Source organism: Chiloscyllium punctatum, chromosome 26 (assembly GCF_047496795.1).
Source record: "Chiloscyllium punctatum isolate Juve2018m chromosome 26, sChiPun1.3, whole genome shotgun sequence".
Lineage (NCBI taxonomy): Eukaryota > Metazoa > Chordata > Chondrichthyes > Orectolobiformes > Hemiscylliidae > Chiloscyllium > Chiloscyllium punctatum.
In genome coordinates, this window is record NC_092764.1 from 16537538 (window position 1) to 16559466 (window position 21929).

At 38.6% G+C, this 21929-nt stretch overlaps 1 protein-coding gene across 3 annotated transcripts in view; it reads right to left on the bottom strand.

Annotated features, from left to right (window-relative positions):
• wwox (WW domain containing oxidoreductase) overlaps window positions 1-21929 on the bottom strand; it is a 939779-nt gene that overhangs the window by 552432 nt on the left and 365418 nt on the right. For all 3 annotated transcript variants that reach the window (XM_072595864.1, XM_072595865.1, XM_072595866.1), the window contains exon 8: window positions 16781-17045. In XM_072595864.1, the coding sequence (XP_072451965.1) occupies window positions 16781-17045 (265 nt within the window). The remainder of the gene's footprint in view (window positions 1-16780; window positions 17046-21929) is intronic.

Below are 21929 nucleotides of genomic sequence, written 5' to 3' on the forward strand. Positions count from 1 at the left end.
CTTGGAAATATACCATTTTTTGTTGACTTGTCGCTGGTCAGAATCCTGGAATTCCCTTCCTAAGAATATTGTGGGTCAACATACAATATGTGAACTGCAGCGCATCCCCACATTCTCAAGGGCACTTAGGGACAGGCAATGAATGCTGGCCCAACCAGCAATGTCCACATCCAAGATAGTTTTTTAAAAATTCAATCTTACTTCTATAAGGCAGAGTAAGGCAACAATCTGTCTATCCATAAACTGCATGCATCTATCAAGCTTTCCTGTCTGATATTACAGTCCATGTTTCTATTTTGAAAAAGTTACCTCTTCCATTGAATATAACAGGCTCAGAATCAGACCTCTCATGTGTTTAGGTCAATTTCATCATCAATTTGCTGGTTACTTTGCGAGGCAAGGACTTCTTACTGGTCACTGTTTCCAATAGAATCCAGTGCGTGAGTAAACTCTTCTTCAGATTTATTCTTCGATTATGCTTTACCATGGCTAACTTTGGGGCTGATACAAAGAGTGCAGAGTGTCACACTCTTCACAGGTGACTGGCCACATTGCCTTACTAAGCATCATGACTGTGCCCTTGGGTGTGTCACACACGTCGCTGGTTTCTGCTTTCTTGTAATGATATCTGATTGGAAACATAGGTTGGACTGAGAAACAAGTAAAACTAATGAGTTAGGACACACATACGCAATTAATTAAATTAGAACTCAGCAAAGACAACAAAAAGTACAAACAATACTTTAATCACTAAAAAGGCAGCCTTGAAAAAACATACATGGCAACATTATACAAGAGTGTGAAAAAACTGTTAATTAACAGGAGAAATATTGGAACCATCCAACTGATAACAATGGGAAAGATCCTTATCACATGAATGCCATTAGAAACCAGGATGAAACACAGAAATTAACCATCTTTACTGAAGAATTCTTTTAAGATGGAGAAGTAAGGGAGAGATGAAAGGGATATGCAGATATGAGTATAAAATATACAAATAAACCGGCTCGATATGAGCTCACAATCTCAAAAAGGAATCTTTACTGAATATTTAAGTAATAAATACTTAAATGATACTTAAATGTTAAATGATATGGCATTACACAAAAATAGGAAGAACCTATACCGCCCAGTGGCTCTAACTTTCATGGTCATGAAGTACATTGAAAGGCTGGTCATGGCATTAATCAACTCTAGCTTCCCCACTACTCTTGACCCACTCCAATTTGCCTATCAGACCATCAGATCCACGTCAGATGTCATATCACTTGCCCTTCACTCCTCCCTAGAACATCTTGATGTCAAGAACAGCTATGTAAGAATCCTACTCATTGACTACAGTTCAGCCTTCAACACTATTATGCCCTCAAGACTGATTACTAAATTCAGACTAAACCCCCCTCTCTGCAACTGGATCCTCAGTTTCCTGACCCACAGGCCACAATCAGTGAAGACTAGGGACAGTATTTCATCCTTACTAATACTCAACACTGGAGCCCCCCGATGGGTGCGTACTCAGCCTCCTACTGTACTCACTGTATACCCATGACTACGTCACCAAATACCAGACTAATGCCATTTACAAGTTCACTGATGACACGACCATAGTCGGTCGAATCTCAGATGGCCATGAAACAGACTACGGACTGGAGACGGAATAATGGTACACTGAGAACAACTTAGCTCTCAATGCCGGCAAAACCAAGGAACTCATTATTGACTTTTGACGGGATGTTACTCATGCCCCCCCCTACACATTAATAGCACAGCGGTGGATGAGTGGAGAGTGTCAAGCTCCTGGGAGTACTCATCCACAACAAGCCTTCTTGGACACTTCATGTGGATACACTGGTTACAAAGGCCCAACAACATCTCTTCTTCCTCAGGCAGCTGAGGAAATTTGGCATGATGGCAAATACCCTCGGCAACTTTTATAGGCGCACCATCAAGGACATTCTGTCTGGATGTATCACTGGTATGGCAAATGTACTATTCAAGATCGGAGACGGTTACAGAGAGTGGTAAACTCGGCCCAGACAATCACAAAGGCCAACCTCCCATCTATAGGATCCATCTACCAGGCCCGCTGTCAAGGAAAGGCCGCCAGCATCCTTAAAGATCCATCCCACCCTGGCAATGTTTTTCTACAACCTCTACCATCGGGGAGAAGATACAGAAGCCTGAACACATGCACCAGCCAGTTTCACAACAGTTTCTACCCTATTGTTGTTAGAATACTGAATGAGCTCACTAACTCTTCACATTCACCTGTACCTGTGTTTTTGTTTTTGCCGCTGTTTACCTATTATTTAGTATCTATGCTACTTAACTATGTGATTTGTCTTTATTGTTCACAAGACAAAGCTTTTTACTGTGCCTCAGTACACATGACAATAAATTAAATTCAATTCAGTTTAACTTATATAGGGAGTTAAAATGCATATTTGCTCAGCAAGAAAGTTCCAACCAAGATTAAAGGCAAGATATTTTTGTTGAAATTACGGAACTACAAATATATGGAAGACAGATTAATGCTTTTTACCCTAGCAATAATCTTGCAGACACTCAAAACCCAGTGGAGAGTCATCCTGTCTCCACATTAAAGTTCATTAATCAACTAGCATGGCAGTAATCAGATTCCTTTTGGCGAATTTCATTTCTCTATTAGCTCGATTCTATTTTCTTTAGTTAGTGTCTCTCCCTGAGACCCTAAAAACAACCTGATAACTCAATTCACTTCCTACTTAACATGGAGTCTCTGAACTCAGTCTTGAAGGTAAGTCTTTCTCTCTGGTACCTTTGGCTTATGGAGCTTTCTTCTCAGCAACTGAATGTTTTCCCAACCTTAACAGTGTGGAGACTGCTACAAACAGCACCGCTGCTGTTATGGACTTCTTCTCACTGAATTAATTTGCTCCTGTTTACTCTCTCTATTTTGGCTATAAAACTCAAGTCAGCAAACACCTGAACAATTAATTCCCCTGCAAGCATCCTCATCACCAGCTAAAATGATGTTTTCTTGTAAATTCTGTTTTGAATGATTTTCAAAATGATTTCTGACTCTTTATGAATAGAAAACAAATCAGATTTACATAGGACTAAGAAGGAAAGTCTGTTTTATCAGCAAAGTCTCCGTATAGTTATTGCACGCTATGAATCTTTGTCACAAAGTAACAAGAGTGACAGGAAAGAATGCCATTTGTAACCTAATAACAATAAATCTGAAGTGGTCAATTTCTGTAAAAGAATAGCACAGATAAGGAAGGAGATTCTCTTCCTTCCTGCTGTGTACGCAAAGCTTGCATCCACCCACATCTTTATCACAGTTGCAATTAATTGAGTACAAGAGTTGGGACTTCCCATTGAGGGTACTTGTTTGAGTATGTTTACCTCAGAGTCAATGAGAAGAAGGTCTGTTAGAAACATGTTAATGTCAGGACTCAAGCCAAAATCCATCATTTAAATCAAAACAAAACACTGGAAACTCACAAAGTGTGAAGGTCATGAAAAGCATTATTATCTTCTTGGCAGCAGAGCAAAATTTAATTGCAGAAATGCTTTTGTTTGAGAGACAGAGGGAGAGAGTGAGAACAGGTAAATGAATTTTGCAGCAGATAATTAGTCAAATAAAACCCTAATATTAAATGCCATCTTTGAGTCTTCCTCAATGTATGAATGAATGAAGAGAATATATAACTGCAGGGATGGTTTGATGCCGCAAATATTTTACCTGTGCATGGAAAGGATACTGTGCAATCACATAATTTCACTATGGTCTGGCCTGCCACTCCAAAGGCAGCTTTTCTTTTTAATTAATTCACATGGTGAGGGCATCACTGGCCAGACCAGCATTTATTGCCCATCCCTGATTACCCAGACAGTAGTTAAGAGTCAACCACATTGCTGTGGATCTGAAGTCACATGTAGGCCAGACAGGTCAGGATGGCAGATTCCTTCCCTAAAGGATATCAGTGAATCAGATGGGTTTTTCTAACCATTGGCAATGGAGTCATGGCCATCATTAGTCTCCTAATTCCGGAATTTTATTGAATTCAAATTCTGCCATTGTCGGATTCGAACCTGGGTCCCCAGAACATCACCTGGTTTTTTTTGGATTAACAGTCCTGCAATGCCACTGGGCCGTAGGCTCCCGTAAAGTCCTTTGAGTATACCTTGTTGATCCACCTCCTGTCCTTTTCATTATCATCTTCATTTTATATCCTCATGTTTCTCACACAGCCTCTGTACTAAGTAACCTTGTCCTCAGTGATTTTAACATTCATCTCAACTCATCTGTCTCTCTTTCTCTGAGTGAACAGCTCCCCATCCCTGTCTTAACATTCTCCTACCCAATCTACACTCACCAACCCATATTCAAACATGCCACAGCCTTGACATCTTATAAACCACCCTAATTCCAATTCTTTCAAATATGGACAAGACCATTTTTGATCCCTATACTTCAACACTCACATCCCCTTCAAAACCCACTTCATTCTGTATCTATCCCTGGGAAAAAACACTGCTCCAATTCACTTACAATGACACTTTCAACCCACCCTTGTCTAATTGTGAGTCGCAGTTGAGAATTTTAACCCGACAGCATGTGTGGAGCACTGTGCAAGTTAAAACAGCTGGAACTGCTAGTGTGTCAGGCATCTGCCAACAACGCACCAACATTTGACTTCAACGTGAGCACATTCTGCAGTGCACGTGAAATCCCCACTGATCATCCAGCTCCACCATTTCAGTTTGTAAAATGTTTACCGGCTGCTAAAACTCTCACCTTTCTGGAATCACCCCATATTGCAAATATAACCCCAAAGCTCTTTTTTAAACCACTAACAGTCACCTCCTAAGCCCCTCACCCTGCCAACATTGCCCGTGATGAGTATACTGACTGCTTGGAACACGACGATACAAAGATTGGGAACATTTATTCAGCAACACCTTCTGCAACTCACCTTGCAATGCACCACAATTGCAGAGGTTATTCCCTAATTTCTTTAGGGAAGAAATACCATTAAAGAGTGAAAACAGAAATGAGAACACTGTTTTTCCTTCAAAAACAATATTTCAAAATAAAATATTACACGTTTTTCAATTTTAAGTTCACTTCAACAAATGGAGAAGAATAATTTCAAATGAATAATGAATTTTTCAGTTAATGCCTTGCCCGCTAATTGTGCAAAAATTAAGAGAATAGTTTTTGTCTATGTTTTCAAGCAAAATCCTCAATACAATTAAGTCACTTTGGTTTGTACGTTCACACAGAAGGGAGGATTGTTTGACAATACACGATAGAGCTCTCCCTTACACAAATGTCCACCTCTTGGGGACAGCTCTGAACAACAGCCAACTCTCTCTCCAGAGAAAGGTTAAAGGCACATGTTAGAAGTAACAGCAAGTATACTTGTACTCCTCCTAGTTACTGCTTCGAGAGTGTGTTTGACAGAACGCACAAATCTGGCATTAGATTAGCTCTTGCGATCCAAATTGTGATCCAAAATCAGAAAAGGTGTGAAAATAACTTCTCTTCATTTTGTACTTCCTTTAATATAAAAACATACTTTCTTCTGTGATATTCATTGAAAAAGAATGCTTTGTTCATAACAGCACTTAGAGTGGATATTTCTGAGGGATCGTCCAGCGAACTTACGGAACCCCCCACCAACAGTCAGAGGGAAATTAAGGAGCAAATGTGGAGCTAGAAATCTCATATATATGTAAGAATAAGAGGGTTGTAATAGTAGGGCATTTTAAATTTCCAAACATTGACTGGGACTGCCACAGTGTTAAAGGCTTGGATGGTGAGGAATGTGTCAAAAGTGTTTGAGAAAATTTTCTTTATCAATATGTAAATGTACCTACTAGAGAAGGAGCAAAACTTGACCCACTCTTGGGAAATAAGGCAAGGCAAGTGACTGAAATGTTAGTAGGGAAACACTTTTGGACAAATGATCATAATTCTATTAGTTTTAAAATAGTTACGGAAAAGGACAAGCCTTCCAAAAAGTTAAAGTTATTACCTGGAGTGAGGCAAATTTTAATAGCATGAGACAAGAACTTTCAAAAGTTGATTGGAGTAGACTGTCTGCAGGTAAAGGGACCACTGACAAAAGGGACGCTTTCAAAAGTGTGATAATGAGAGTTCAGAGGCGTTATGTTGCTGTTAGAGTGAAGGGTAAGGCTGGTAAGAGTAGGGAACAATAGATGAACCGAGATATTGAGGTTCTAATCTAGGCTAAGAAAGAATCATATATTAGATATAGACAACAGGAAACAAATGAATCTCTTGAAGATTATTAAGAGTGTAGGGGCATTCTTAAGAAGGAAATTAGGAGAGCAAAGAGGGGTCAGGAGATAGCCTTGGCAGATAAGGTTAAAGGTTATCCAAAGGGATTCGACAAATACATTAAGAGTAAAACAGCAACTACAGAGAGAATATGACCCCTTAAAGATAAACAAGGTCCTCCTTTTGTTGAACCTCAGGAGATAAGAGAAACATTAAATGAATACCTCACATCAGTTTTTACTGTAGAGAAAGAAATGGTGGCTAGAGAACTCTGGAAAATAAATATTAATGTTTTGAAAACTGTTCACATTAGAGAAGAGAAAATCTTAGAAAATGTAAAGGTGGATATATCTCTGGGACCTGTTCAAGTGTATTCCAGAACATTGTGGGAAGTTAGGGAAGAAATTGCAGAGCCCCTAAAAGAAATATTTGTATCACCTATAACCATGGTTGAGGTGCCGGAGGACCTGAGGGTGGCTAACATTGTGCCTTTATTTAAGAAAGGATGTAAGGAGAAGACTGAGAATCATAGACTTATGAGCCTGACATTGGTGGTGGGTAAGATGTTGGAGGGGATTCTGAAAGAAAGGATTTATGTGTATTTCGACAGGCAAGGACTGATTCAGGATAAAGTGAAAAATCACACAACAACAGGTTTAATTGGAAGCATTAGCTTTCGGAGCGCCGCTCCTTCATCAGGTAGTGCTTCCAATTAAACCTGTTGGACTATAACCTGGTGTTGTGTGATTTTTAACTTTGTACACCCCAGTCCAACACCGGCAACTCATAATTCAGGATAGTCAGCATGGTTCTGTGCGAGGGAAATCCTGCCTTACAAACTTGATTGAGGTTTTTGAGGAAGTAATCAAAAAGATTGATGAGGACAGAGCAGTAGACATTGTTAACATGGACTTTAGCAGAGTCTTTGACAAAATTCACATGGTAGACAAATGAGTAAGGATACAAAATTGGCTTGACAGTCGGAGACAGAGGGTAGTATTGAAGGGTTGGTTTTTGGACTAGAGACCTGTGGCCAACAGTGTTCCACAGGAATCAGTACTGGGTTCACTTCTGTTTGTCATTTATACAAATGATTTGGATGAGAATATAGGAGACATGGTTAGTAAATTTGTGGATGATACCAAATTGGTGGCATAGTGGACAATGAAGGTGGTTTACCTTAGACTGCAAAGAGATTGTGATCAACTGGGTCATGGGCTGACAAATGTCAGATGGAGTTTAATTTGGATAAATATGAGGTATTGCATTTTGGTAAAACAAATAAGGGCAAGACTTATATAATTAATGGTGGGTCCCTGGGTAGTGTTGTAAAACATAGAGACCCAGGGGCTCAGGCACTTAGTTCTTTGAAGGTTGTGTAACAGGCAGACAAAGTGGTTGGCAAGGCATTTAGCACACTTGCCTTCATTGCTCAGATCTTTAAGTATAGGAATTGAGACGTCATGTAGAGGACTTTGGTGAGGCCTCTTTTGGAGTATTGTGTCCAGTTCTGCTTGCCCTGATGTAAAAAGGATATTATTAAATTGGACAGGGTTCAGAAAATACTTGGCAGGATATTGCTGGTAATGAAGGTTTTGAGTTAGAAAAATAGGATGGATAGACTGGGACTTTTTTCACTAGAGCATAGGAGGTTGAGAGGTGACCTTATAGAGGCATAAAAAAGGTGACTAGCAAGGGTCTTTTCGCTAGGGTGGCGGAGGTAAAAACTAAGGGGCATATTTTTAAGGCAGGAGGAGACAGACTTAAAAAGGATATGAGGGTCAACAGTTTTATAGAGAGATTGGTTCATATGTGGAATGAACTGCCAGAGGAAGTGGTGGATGCAGGTACAGTTGCAACATTTAAAATACATTTGGATAAGGTTTGGAGGGATATGGGCCAAATACAGGCAAGTGGGGCTAGTTTAGTTTGGGAACATGGTCAGCGTGGACTAGTTGGACCAAAGAGTCTGCTTCCATGCTATACGAGTCTACGACTCTATCAACATTTAATGCAAAACAAAAAAGTTAGATCATAGGTATTTTTTTTACTGGGCGAAAGTGAGGACTGCAGATGCTAGAAACCAGAGTTTAGATTAGAGTGGTGCTAAAAAAGCACAGCAGGTCAGGCAGCACCCGAGGAGCAGGAAAATTGACGTTTCAGGCAAAAGCCTTTCATTCCTGATGATGGGCTTTTGTCCGAAACGTCGATTTTCTGCTCCTCAGATGCTGCCTGACCTGCTGCATTTTTTTTTACTGGTCATTTCATATGACTCCACAAATTAGGGAACATTCAAAAGTCATCCCAACGTTCAGATAATGCAGACAGTAGAAAATTACAAAACCCAAAGAATCAAACACCTAAAATATACTAGAGGTGTGGGAGATCTGTAATGCTGAATGTAAAGTAAATATAAACATCTACCATATAGCTGAGCTCGCACTCTGAAAGGAAATTATTTATTCATTAAAATGGACGCATTTTCTGATATGGTACAGAATTTGTTCCAAAAAAAAACTCATTCACAAGGAGAAATTCTGCACACTGACCTAAGCAAATTATTTTTAAAGCTGCTTAACGTTTTAAATCAGCTTTAGCCTTACAGAGCAAACCTGAAAATGTGAGATGCAAACATGGGTAATGTATAATTATAAGAAGAGTACTAACTGAAATAGTTAAGACTAGGTGGTGAAATTCCCCAGTCCCTGGCTTCTAATCAAACCCAGCAGGCATTCTAATAAATCACTTAGATGAATTGCTGCTTGCATTATGTGGATCACGCTTGAAGTGTGACATTCTAAGCCAATTACTTCCCCTTACTTTTTTCTGTTAATAATTTCCCTCTTTATTACAACTTTACATATCAGGCATCTCCCATATCATTTCATTTTGAGCTGTTCCAGAAACAATGTTCTTCTTTTAGGGGGATTTAGGGATATAAAATCTGAAGGAAGGGAATGGAAAAAAAAAATCAATCTCTTCCTTTTGTTAGGCTCTCACGGCCAACATTACATTTTCATTTCAGCCCATACACAGTTCCCCCGCCCTGTACTGGCTACACTCCCAGCTTCCCCATAATTATCTGATTGATTCACCACATTAATACACCAACTGTCCACTCCTCACTGCTGCAATTTTTGTTTTTGCACTGCTTCCTCTCTAACAAATTATTGCTGAAATCAATTAATTTTTTAAAAAGTGTTGTGTAACATTGTTTCTCTATTGTACGATTTATAGGACAAGCTTCCAACAAACACTGTATACTTAAAGACAAAGAGCTGCTCGAGAAGTGTAGAGAACTGCCGGAGGCCAAGTGCTAAGATGCAACTCTGCTTAAGAGTGATAAATGATGAACTTCAGCATGGAAATTTATATTAGCGAACTTTTCCACATACCCTGTTAATCACAAAACAGAAATATCGCATTAAGCAGAACATAAAACATGACTTCTAATGACTTCTAATGGTGTTGAAACCCACTGTGCCACAGAGTGCTAGGATGTAGACTCACTCACACCTGTGGTTCCCCACACACCGTGTTCTCAGTCTCAACAGGACTATCATAGAGAGCAGCTGTGCAGATGCCAGGCTGTTCTCCAGAAAGGAGAGAGTGCGCTTCCAGCTGAGTAAAAAGATCACTCCTGCCGGATGCACCATTAAGACAAGAATGTAGACAGATGAACAGCCACAAAGCCACAATGCTGAGAACACACGCACCTGAGTTCTGAAAGAGATCACGTCCACAATTTCTTTAGTTTGGTTTGCAGGTAGTTTCAAATGAAATAAACCTGGTACTTTTTTTTGTTTTGGATGAAAGATATTTTCACGATTATCCATTTATGATTGATGGTGGGGAAATTGGCATGGGATATTTCTGATATGTACATTCTTTATTGATGTTGGGTCCTCACTTTAATTGAAAAATTGAAAATGAAATGTTATTTAAAACAAGTAGGTGAAGAAGACTGGTTAAATAATGTACTTCAGGCCATTAATGGGATCCTACACTTTTTGTATGGCAGCACTGATATATAAAAGCTCAATGTGAGCACAACGACTTAGTGAATTTTGCTAGACAGAGACAGGGGGCTTTAACAATGATTTACTGACGGGATGTGTCCCTGTCTTGCACCATTTTTCCATGAGGCAACTTTATGTTGTCTTAAGAAGCTATTGCAAAGAACCTGGACTTTCCAATTAACAAATGTTATAAAATTCATATCATTTTCCTTCATTAACGCAACTGGGGAAAATAAAAACAGCAGGTTATCATTTTTATCATTTGCAAAGCAGTATCTTCCTAAAATTATTAGTTTTAAAATAATGTTCACTTGAGATGCTCTTCGCACCAAAACTGAAGTCCACAAAACCATTCAGGAAAAGGTCGTTCTAAGGCACTGAACATTAATTTCCTTATTTTGGGGAGTGGGGGGCAGAGGGAAGAAGGGGGGGATGCAGGCACTCTAAAGGATAATAAGGGAACAGTTCTGAGCATAATCAATTTTAAATCTGTGGATCAAGGTTGATATAAATCCAAGGAAACTGAATGCTTTTTGGCACAAAATGTCAACAATTTGAATTCCCAGGCTATGTATAGAATGACCAAGTGTAGAGGAAGACGGAACTTGTTTCTGCCCAACAATGAATTATTTCAAGCATGTCAGTGTAGTATTTTCAATATCTTACACTAACCAGTGCTGTGGCATCTAAATGAGCTGCAACTAGAGCGCCAGTTATGGCTTGTTGAACTGTGAACACACACCCAATGAAGCTGGCTTGAAACTCAGTTCACACTGGGGCATTGCAGGATGAAACATAATGAATTCCATCACTCTTGATTAGAGTCAACATTGAAAGGATAATTTGTAGATACAGTGCACCGCCCATTCCTCAGCTTTCACTTTCTTTCTCTGCTTAGCATTGCTTTGGAATTCACGATTGACTTTATTTTGAAACTGTCAGCATATTGATTTAAAGGTGGTCTTTCTGAGCTGCAGGTGCTAGTACGCAGGTTTCATGAAGGGCTGAAAGTTAAAAATAAAATTACAAGGGATCTCCAAGATCGACCATCGAGAAAATAAGTCCTGTGTCAGACTTGCAACCCACTCTTTAAGTAAATCTGACTCGTCTGTTGCTTGGCTCTTAACCAGCTGTCCACAAAGTCATGGCAGTGATCAAAAGTGCAAAATATAAAGAAAAGTTAGTCATTATTACATTCAAATCGGAGATTGGATGAACTTTCTTCACCAAGAGAGAGGTTAGGATCGAGAACTTGCAACCACATGTAGTAACAAGGCGACTAGCATGTATGCATTTAAGGAGAGGGGTGAACCTACAAAGCAGAGAAGCGTGCTTATCTTGTGAAAAAAAGATTGAACAGGTTAGGTCTGCAGCCATTGGACTTCAAAACAATGAAGAGATGTTCTTGAAGCATAACAACTCTCAAGGGCATCGGATAAGATGGAAGCCCAGTGATTGCTTCCTCTTCTTCAGGAAACTAAATTTAAAGAACATAGCTTAAGAATGGACTTCTGCCTTTTAAGACAATGGTGAGGAGAATTTCTTTTTCTCTCAGAGGGGCGTTAGAGTGTGGAATTCTCTAGCCAGAAGATAAAAGAGTCTGAATCTTTAAATTTATTCAAGACTGACATACACACACCACCCTCTGTGAAAAACATGCCCCTTACGTCCCTTTTATATCTTTCCCTTCTCACCCTAAACCCTCTAGTTCGGATTCTCCTGTCCCAGGTAAAAAAAGACCTTGTCTATTTATCCTATCCATGGCCCTCATGATTTTATAAACCTCTATACAGTCACCCCTCAGCCTCTGATGCTCCAGGGAAAACAGCCCTAGCCTAATCAGCCTGTCAAGTGCTGGCAAATGGGACTAGATTTAGTTAGGATATCTGTTCAGCATGGGAGAGTTGGACTGAAGGGTCTGTTTCCATTCTGTACATCTCTATGACTTGGATAGATTTTTGATGGACAAGGGAATGAAGGATTTTGGAGTGCAGTAAGGAAAGTATAGCTGAGTCCGCAAACAGATCTTACAGAATGGCACCAAGAGCTCTAAGGGCCAAATGGCCTATTCTGGCTCCAATGTTCAATGTTCCTCTATCTCTATGCCATCCTGATAATTAGATGAACCAATGGAAAAAGATTTGCAGGGAGCATGAACATTAGCAGGGAGCAGTGGAATCAAAATGTCCAGTGTTGTGCTGTGCATTTCAACATAACTTAATGTAAAAGAGGGATGCTGTTAAAACCCTTTGTCTTGCACTTGTCAGGACAGATACAAGAATGTCAAGTAGAATTCTTTTTTTTTGACTGATGTTTGCAAGATGAAAAGTTTCAACACCAAGTCTCTTTTTCTCAGCAATACACAAGTTCTGTGCCATTAAGAAACTAATTCTATGTAAATCACATTTGGAAGCATGCAGTCATTTGACAATATAATAGAGCTAAGATGTGTTATTGATATGATTGAAAACTACACAAGAAGGTAAATAGTTATGACTTTCACACTATACTTATATAGATGTATGAAACTGTTAATGTTTATGAATAGTTCCAGGATCACATTGCATGCAGTGTTATAGAATTTGAAAATTATATTTTTGTATTCAGCATTTTTTTTATGGACACTAGAGTAATTTACTTTAATAAAATGTTGCATTGCAATATTCCCAAAGTGACTGTACAGAAGATGCTACATAAACAGCTATATGATATTAGTCTCCCAGTCCCCATGCACATTGACCTATTGTTCACAATATTAGCCAGCAAACACTTAACGCATTCTTATGACTTTCCTCTGTCCAATTTTAATGGAAGCATTAATCTGTGTTGTGCAAATTAATCATAAAAGATGGTCCAGATGCATTCCTTGTATTACTGTATTCTGCACTAATTTACATATTGAAGTTACACTTTTAATTATTATAACTTTGTGTTGTTTTATCAGTTACTCATCTATTTTAGAATCTTTTTCCCTAATCTGTGCCTTTCTAATAAGTGCTATTCTCTGAGATGGTGCTTTGTTAAAGTCTAGAAATAGAACGTTGATTGAGTTTTGCTTGCTAACAGTCATATTTCAAAGAATTAAAGTAAATGCACCAAGTAAAATCTATCACTTGTTGACTATTTTAATCGCACTGCTTCTCTCCTGACACCTCGTATTTAGTTTTTTTCCTGATGCATCACCGTTCTTTCAGGGTGATTCTATTTTCTTAACAGAACAACACAAGTTCTTGAATCTGGAGTTTCTTTGATTACTCACTGTCATTTCTTTTTATGGAGAAGTTCATATTTCATTTCAATTGCTGAACATTCAGCATCCTTTACAATTATCCATGAGAACGTGAGCAAATTAATGGTTACTTCCTTTGCTCCAGTTAGGGCAGTAGATCAGGAGAGGTTCAGGTCAGTCTCTACTCCAAACAGCCAATCTTTCTTCTGTCCTTTAAATTCCCTCCCTGCATGGGGAAGGCAGTCATTTTACACATCTCTAAAAAGTGGCACAAATGAGTCATACAGGACAGATGCCATTTGTTGGCAATCTGTTGTGTCCTCCATATCCCACAGAGAGACCAAAAGCTCCCACTGTTTCCGCCAAATTCATCTATTCTCTGTGATCTTCTCATTTATTCCAGCTCTGTTAATTGAATTCTTTTCACCTCTTTAATGTAGACACTGTACTAGTTAATTATACCACTGGCTTTGCTCCCAATGCAAGACATTTTTTAATTATTTATCTGTTATATTTGTATTCCTGTTGTCTGGGTTGAACTATTTTAAATACATTCTCAGCATAAACATGTCATGAGCAAGACCAGCATTCATTCTAAAGAAAGCAACACTGAGCGTTCTTCTTGAATTGCTGCAGCCCATGTTGTGAAGGCGCTCCCACAGCGCCACAATATCCAAGAATTACAGGTGTCAGATAGCAGAGAAAGACTAATCTACTCTAGTGGGACTCACTGGGGCCATATCTGTAAGTTAATGTTTTAATATGAGTGTTTGTTTTACAGCTCAAAAGTGACTGGAGGGGTACAGAGGTTATGAAAGTCTAATGCTGCATGGGTCTTCTCATTGCACACATTCAAGTTTGAAATTATTGCTCTGATACAATCGCAAAACATATTCTATTGGAGATCACATTACAAGATACATTTTAAAGGAAAGAGCATTACTAATGTAATAAATTGATGCAGTTATCGGAAATATTTTCTTTGGGATAAGCAGCTGAATTTTTATTGCTGTATTTTAAATAGTACAACCTCAGTTAGAGTTATATGATTATTCTCATGTTTATTGTCCTTTTCTTGCAAAGTCAAAAGAGATTTCCTTTTACCACAGATAAATTATGTAGTGCATCCAGCTGAACAAACATTATAAATTTTGTAAGATTATCATAGAATTTGAAAAGTAATAGTTTTTCTCCCTTCAACAAACGCAATTAAAATTCATACATGACAAATGAAAAGCATTTTTAAAAGTAACACAAGAGTATTTTTCTTTAATCAGTATTGTGGCACAAATAGACGACAGTGAAATGGGGGTTCAGTCTATTCCACCTTCACTCTCTCTTTTGTCAAACAATGGATGGAAAATCATTAAGTAACATATATGGCTTGCAGACAAAGGAGAGAGGGTGTAAAACTAAAATTTGAGACCCAGTAATACTTAGATACCAAATTAACATAGAGTGCTGCCAAAGAAAGTATTGAATTTCCTTCAAATCAAGCTCGAATGAAGCAAAAGTCTGCAAAAAAAAAATTCACCTGATTTGAATGAAGTGGAAAAGAAGGTGCCCACAATCAGAAGTGACAGATTGGCGTAGCTTACTTCGGCATAATTTATACTACTGAGACAGAAGTTGGGTTGCATCCCATCTATTAGTGGAGGGAAGCACATCTGTTAAAACTCCAGTACAATGGATGGCAATCCACTGGAACCGGAAAAGTAACCCAATAGTCTCAGAACCTTTTGCAAGCTCTGGGCATTTTGATCCATCACGTTGAGCAGTGGGGAAAAAAAAAACATGTTGGTGCTTAAAACATCTGCTAAGCTCTAGCTACTCAAACACACACTGGCCTTCCACTCATAATCTGCCAACAAAAATATTTGTCTGAATGAAGGATTGTGCAAATTGTGGGATAATGGTAATCTGCTTGACAAGTCTACAAGCTTCATATACGATCACAGAAAGACTAGTTCAAACAAGATCCCTCCAGTAAAGTCTTCATTTGGTGAATAGATTCACATGTTTCAGAAGTAGATCCTCATTTACTTTATGTATTGTTGAATAGAGACATAAGACAATCAAAAATTTCAGCATTTGCATGAGTAGGAGAGAATAATGCCCTTTTCTCCTCTTCCTTATTGCAATAACTGTAAACCTGAATAGTAATTATCACAAGATGAGTACAGGATGAAATTAAAACACTGAGGAAAATTGGAAGATATGATCAAGGCAAGTAAACAGCTTTTTATTACGAGCAAGATTACCACTAGAAACTGTTAAACTAATATTGTATTGGGAAAATACTTGAGCTCTAAATTGAGTACACAAGCATTGCAGTGAACAAATAAACAAAGGGAGAGAGACACAAATTGCTCCAAGGAACTTGCTCTGTATGGCAGAAAATGATAGATTGTTCCAATGGAAAAATACCTAAGGTTTTTGTTGGAATCACATTTTACTTGGCCAACGACCTGAGTTTTACATCATAACCAGCTGGTCACTTGCTCTTGCAAACAGAAGACATTATTGAGCCCTTATGGTGAAAGCAGATGGCTTCATTTTTAAGATATGACACAAGTATATCACTGCACATAATCAAGATTTGACTGCAAAATATGAAAAAGGGCAATGATACTCTAACACCATGCCTAAAATAAGGGCACAGCAGCATTGATGTGACATCACTGCTCTTCTTCTACACATGTAAGGTTTACAACTCAAAGGTATCAATGATGCCAGTTCAAAATTACGTCAATTCTTTTTCACACAACTAGAAAAACAGCATTAATGCAACATCGTCACAATGACAGCAACAGATACAATGGGATGAACTGACTGCTTCTGTGCTCTCTGGAATGAAATTCCAGGAATTATTAGTTACACAATATTGCAGCATTAATTTTCAAAAAAAAGAATCAAGTAGAACACCCAAACTGTCAGATGGGCCATGTCTTCTTCCAGACCAAGAGACATGATAGCACACCACTCCAGTTTGGATGACCTCTTCCAAGGTTTGGATTTACAAGTAAAACGTGTATTTTCAATAATCTCTCCCATTCTTCCAAAAAAATTCAAATCTTCCTTACATAACAATTCAAGTATGCCACTCTGTGAAACATTGAGTTCAACTTATATAATCCTGAGACAAAACAGGTACATCTGGATTTTCAATTGAGGCAAACACCTTCCATGACATGCAATTTGATTCATTTGAAAGCACTATGTGAGCTGGTTACTTACCATTGACTTGGTAAAAGGACGAGCCAAGGTAAACAGTAGGGTGTATAACCACCAGCTGCGGTGTATTGAGGTGTACATCATGTTTCCTGGATGCAAAGCATTGGAGGTTACTCCATGAGGTGACAAACGGCGGTTTAGCTCATTCGAGAAGAGAATATTACAAAGCTTCGACCGGTTGTAGGCAAGCTTGGCCCAGTAATCTTTCTTAGCAGGAGAGAGCCGACTTAGATCCAGTTTTCCTGAGGAATCATTTATATCAGTAAATCTGAAATACATGTGAAAATATGATCATTTTTTATCCCCCAGTTTCAATCAATGTGATGAGAAATAGCAGATGTTTCCAGTGTTTTGCAAAGAAAATTGTTGTGAAACACAGCTGACAAATACAGACCAGGAAGCTTGTTATGAAATTTAAAAAAGCTTTTTATTTTCAATATAGTACTTTTGTTTTATTCAATCACAGCCATCACTGGCTAAGCCAGCACTTACTGCCCATCTCAGAAGGCAGTTAAGAGTCAACCACACTGTTATGGGCTTGCTGTCATATGTAGTCCAGACCAGGTAAGGTTTCTTTCCATAAAGGACATTGGTAAACCAGATGGGCTTTTCCAATAGTTGACAATGGATTCATGGTCATTGTTAGACTCTTTATTCTCGATTTTTACTTTTTTATATTTAATTCAAATTCTACCATCTTACATGGTGGGATTTGAACCCAAGTCCCTCTGGAATAATAGTCTAGTTATAATACCACAACGTAAAGAATGATTTTATGTAATGATATCTCTAGGATAAATCTAGCAGTTGGAATGATGGTACAACTGTCTGTGGTTGTCATATTTACTCTTCTAGGGCTGCTGACAACATCTAGCAAACACATATGTGTTATTAAGCAGTATACTAAGTCACAATCCCAGAATAACCTCACTGGCCCAGAAAAATTAATTTTATTTTTGTGTCAGGAGTTTTTGTAAACAATCCACATTGAAGAAATAGTTAGTTGTTTCTGGGCAGCTTTCTTCCAAGGTAGTGGCAAACACCATGTCTTTCCCTTCAACCAGAAAATCCTGATCTAGACATATGCTGAAGGATAGACTTGGTCTCTTAGTTCTTTATTCTTTTCAAAAGAAAAGGTAAATCAGTATCTAATCCAAATGGTGTAGATTTGATTTTTCTGATTAAATTTTAGTCTGCTCAGTTGACAATTTTACCTCACGTTATCCAATTTTGTATTTTTTCCTGGAGCATGTCTCTTTGTGTCTTTACTTACCTACAAAGCAGTCAAAAAACAGAAAGAAGGGAAATAGAATCATCTCATATTTGCTATTCTCCCAGAGTTGAAAAACTGAATTGATTAACCAGTGTATGAATACAGATGCTAAGAAAGTTATATATCGTTGACACATTTTTGGGAATTATTGAATAATAATCACATTATTTTATCTGAAATCCTTAACATTGAATAGACAAAACCATCTTATTTGAGCTCAAGTGGAATTAGTATCAAAATACCGCAGTTTAATTCACTGTTCTGCCAAGTTAAAAATATGTTCCCCATAATAATACTTTGCCCAATCTTCTAACTAGGCCCTTATGAAAATATCATTTATACCTCACAAGGCCTTTCTCTCCTCCCTGGTATACGTATCTATTTTAGTGTCTTGAACGCCACTGACTCTATTTGATATTTTATGGTCATAACTAAAAATGAACTGTGCATATAGGCAGTTTTTTTTTTAACAAACTGATTCATGGTAAGTGGGCATCACTGGCTAGGCCCTGGAGAAGGTGGTGATGAACTGCCGCCGACCATTTGATGTAGGTAGACCCATAATGCCACCAGGGAGACAGTCCTGTATTTTAGTCCAGGAACACTTAAAAAAGCGATATATTCCCAAGTCAGGATGGTGAGCGGCTTGATGGGGAACTTGCAGGTGGTGGTGTCCCGATGTATCTGCTACCCTTGTACTTCTAGATAGTCATGGTCGTGTAGTTGGAAGGAGTTGTCTTAGGAACTTTGGTGAATTTCCGCAGTGCATCTGCAGATGGTATGACACTGTTGCTACTGAGAACCAGTGGTGGACAGAGTGGATGCTTATGGATGCGGTGCCAATCAAGCTGTCTCCTGGATGTTGTCAAGCTGTTAAGTTGCACTAATCAAGGCAAGTGGACAGTAGTCTATTACACCCCTGACTTGTTGCTTACAGGTTTCAGGAGTTTAACTGGAATTGTGGGCAGGTTTCAGGAGTTAGATGAGTTACGTGTCGCAGAATGCCTAGCCTCTGACCTGCTCTTTGTTATGAACAAGACGAGACCCCCTCAAAATATATTAAAAAGGTAGCTTGGACCTATTTTTTTCCTATTTCTAGCTAAATACAAGGTGTTGTGTTCCAGGTGCATTTTAATTAGTCAAACTAGTCAGCATTAAGCAAAACACAATTTATTCAAACACAATAGTTAAAATACAACAAAAGAAAGAAGAACTTGGAATAAGTTAACTTTACTGGAAGAATTAATAAAATAAAATACTCTTTTACTACTAAACAGTAACTGTTCCAATGACTTGGAGACAGTAAGGGACTGCAGATGTTGGAAATCACAGCAGGTCAAACAGCATCCAATGGACAGGAAAGTCAATGTTTCAGCTGAAATCCTTCATCAGGACTGTTTCTATGAAGTAACATCCCTTCAGCACATCCGGAGCAAAAAGACAAATTCAGAAAACAGATTGTGGCTCAAATAGTTCTCCAGTCCAGGAGGAAAGAACATCAAAAGACAATTGTGAGAGAACACTCAGAGAGAGAGAGAGAGAGAGAGAGAAAAAAAAAGAGAGAATGTAGCAGCCAGGAGCGATTTACTGTCTTCCAACCTTGCTGAGACCCCAACAACAATTGCTGAAAGCTAACTAAAATCCTGCATCTGTAAGAGCTAAACAACACCCACTCAGGCTGCTTCTACTGTTCCAACTTTTAAAAAAGACTCAAGGCCTTATAAGTTGTTTGTCCTCTCATAATCTGCTCGGGACCTGTTCCCCAATCTCTATTTTAAAAAAAGGTCAAAACACACCTCTTAAAGCCACAGCATCGTCACATCTTGTAGCCGCAGTATTTATATAGCTAGGCCAATGCAGTTTCTGAACTGGTAGTTTGGGAGCAATACTCATCAAATAATAGTTGACAGTATTTTACACACAGTGATATTAGGTCAGAGAAGAGCAAGGTTTTTTTTAAGAAGCATTGCAAAGGAGAGGCAATTTGCTAGACAAACACAGACACTTATCAAGGTAATTTGCACTTCAGCACTAAGCAATTGAGTTTTCTGCTGTCAAAAGTGAATGATAACAAGGAATGATTAAAATCAAGGATTTTTCAGGACTGCAAGAGGTTACAGAGACTGGGAGGAATTTGAAGAAAAAGATGAGATCTCGCTGGACTGGGTGCAGTTGTAGTTTTGAAAGTATGGGGGAAATGCGGGGTGAATTTTGAATGTGGGAAGGGAAGTTTTGATGAGTCTGCATGTACTTAGGTTGGAAAACACAAAGCTGGCCAGGACAGCTTTGCGATTGTCAAATATGGAGGCAGCTGACACAGAATTTCAGCAGTTGACAAGCTGAGACAGGGGCAAGATCGGATGACATTAAGCACTGGACTTGTAGAATGTGATTGGAATGCTCATTTGGAGTCCAATATCTCTCCAAGATTTTAAATAAACTGGATCAGCCTCAGATAATTCATGGGAAACTTCCATTTCCCTAAACCAATACTATTGAAGAAAATCAATTGAATTCCAGTTAAATTGGTTATCGTGTTTTGAGGGAGTAGAGGCTTTAAGCTTAAATATGGTCATGACCGGTAGTCACCACTCAGTCGGGACCAATGCGGTCTTATTTCAAGAGCCTATAAATCAAGACCTTAGGTTAACCTCAATAATAGGCAAGCCTTGCATAAAGGGAATTGAAAATTTATGAAGCCTCACAGCCTTACTAATTACAGTAATTCCAAAAAGGCTGCACACATTTAAATTGATCCAGAGTAATTGCTACTTTTATTCATTATCAAAAGAAATTTGTGTGTAATTTTGTCTTAACCTCACAAAATACAGTCACGAAGGCTGAAATTTATGATGTGAAGAGTGTTTGGCAAAACACTTCTCAGGACTCAAGGGAAACACTATAAAATAAGATTTTTATTAAATGCACAGATGCCATTTTGATTTATTATTAGCTATAAACAAAGTACGAGTTTCGAAGACTAACACAAGCTCTGCATCGGCTGTTGTTCAGTGGAATTTTGTGACTGCTGATCGAAACCTCTTCCATGTATGTTATATACAATTCTGAATCCTATACAAATATACCTGATATGTGAATATGAGTTGTGTAAAATTCATATATTTGATTTTCCACTGTTTAGATTTAGTGAGTATAAGTGCAGATGAGCATAACCAATTTCTCAGCCTGAACCGTACCATTGTAAAGCATTAACCTGGCATTGGTTGACATCCACTTGTCAAGCGGCAGCTGCCAATGTTACTCACTAATATATAATCTTTAATTTTTGTTTGTACAGCCTAACCATTCTTCCACAGGCCAGAACCAAATTACAGAAACTGTCCACCTCTCAGAAAATGCAGTGAAAAGTGGCTAAGTTAACTTTGTTGAGATAACAGGCATACCCCCGACAATGCCAATGTAGCAAAGATTGGACACTGACAGCAGGATACGGAACTAAGGTCAGTGTCTGAAGATATGGGGTCAGTCATTTAGGGCTGAGATAAGGAGAGATAATGAAGGATAGAGTTAAGAACATTTGGAATACTCTGTCTCAAAGGCTGTAGACTCTGAGTCAATGAGTATGTTTCAGCCTGAAATCAATAGATATTTGAGCAGTGAGTGAATCAAGTGCCACCTGAATCAAAGAGCTATTTACAGCACAGGAAGATACCACTCAGCCCATCAAATCCATGCCTGTTCTGGGCAGACCAATCTAGTCAGTCCCAATCCTTTGCTCAATTCCCAGAGGCAAGCAAGTAAAAGAACATAGAACAGTACAGCACAGTACAGGCCCTTTGGCTCTCGATGTTGTGCTGACCTTTCTTCCCACTCTAAGATCAAACTAACCTACATAACCTCATTTTACTATCATTCATG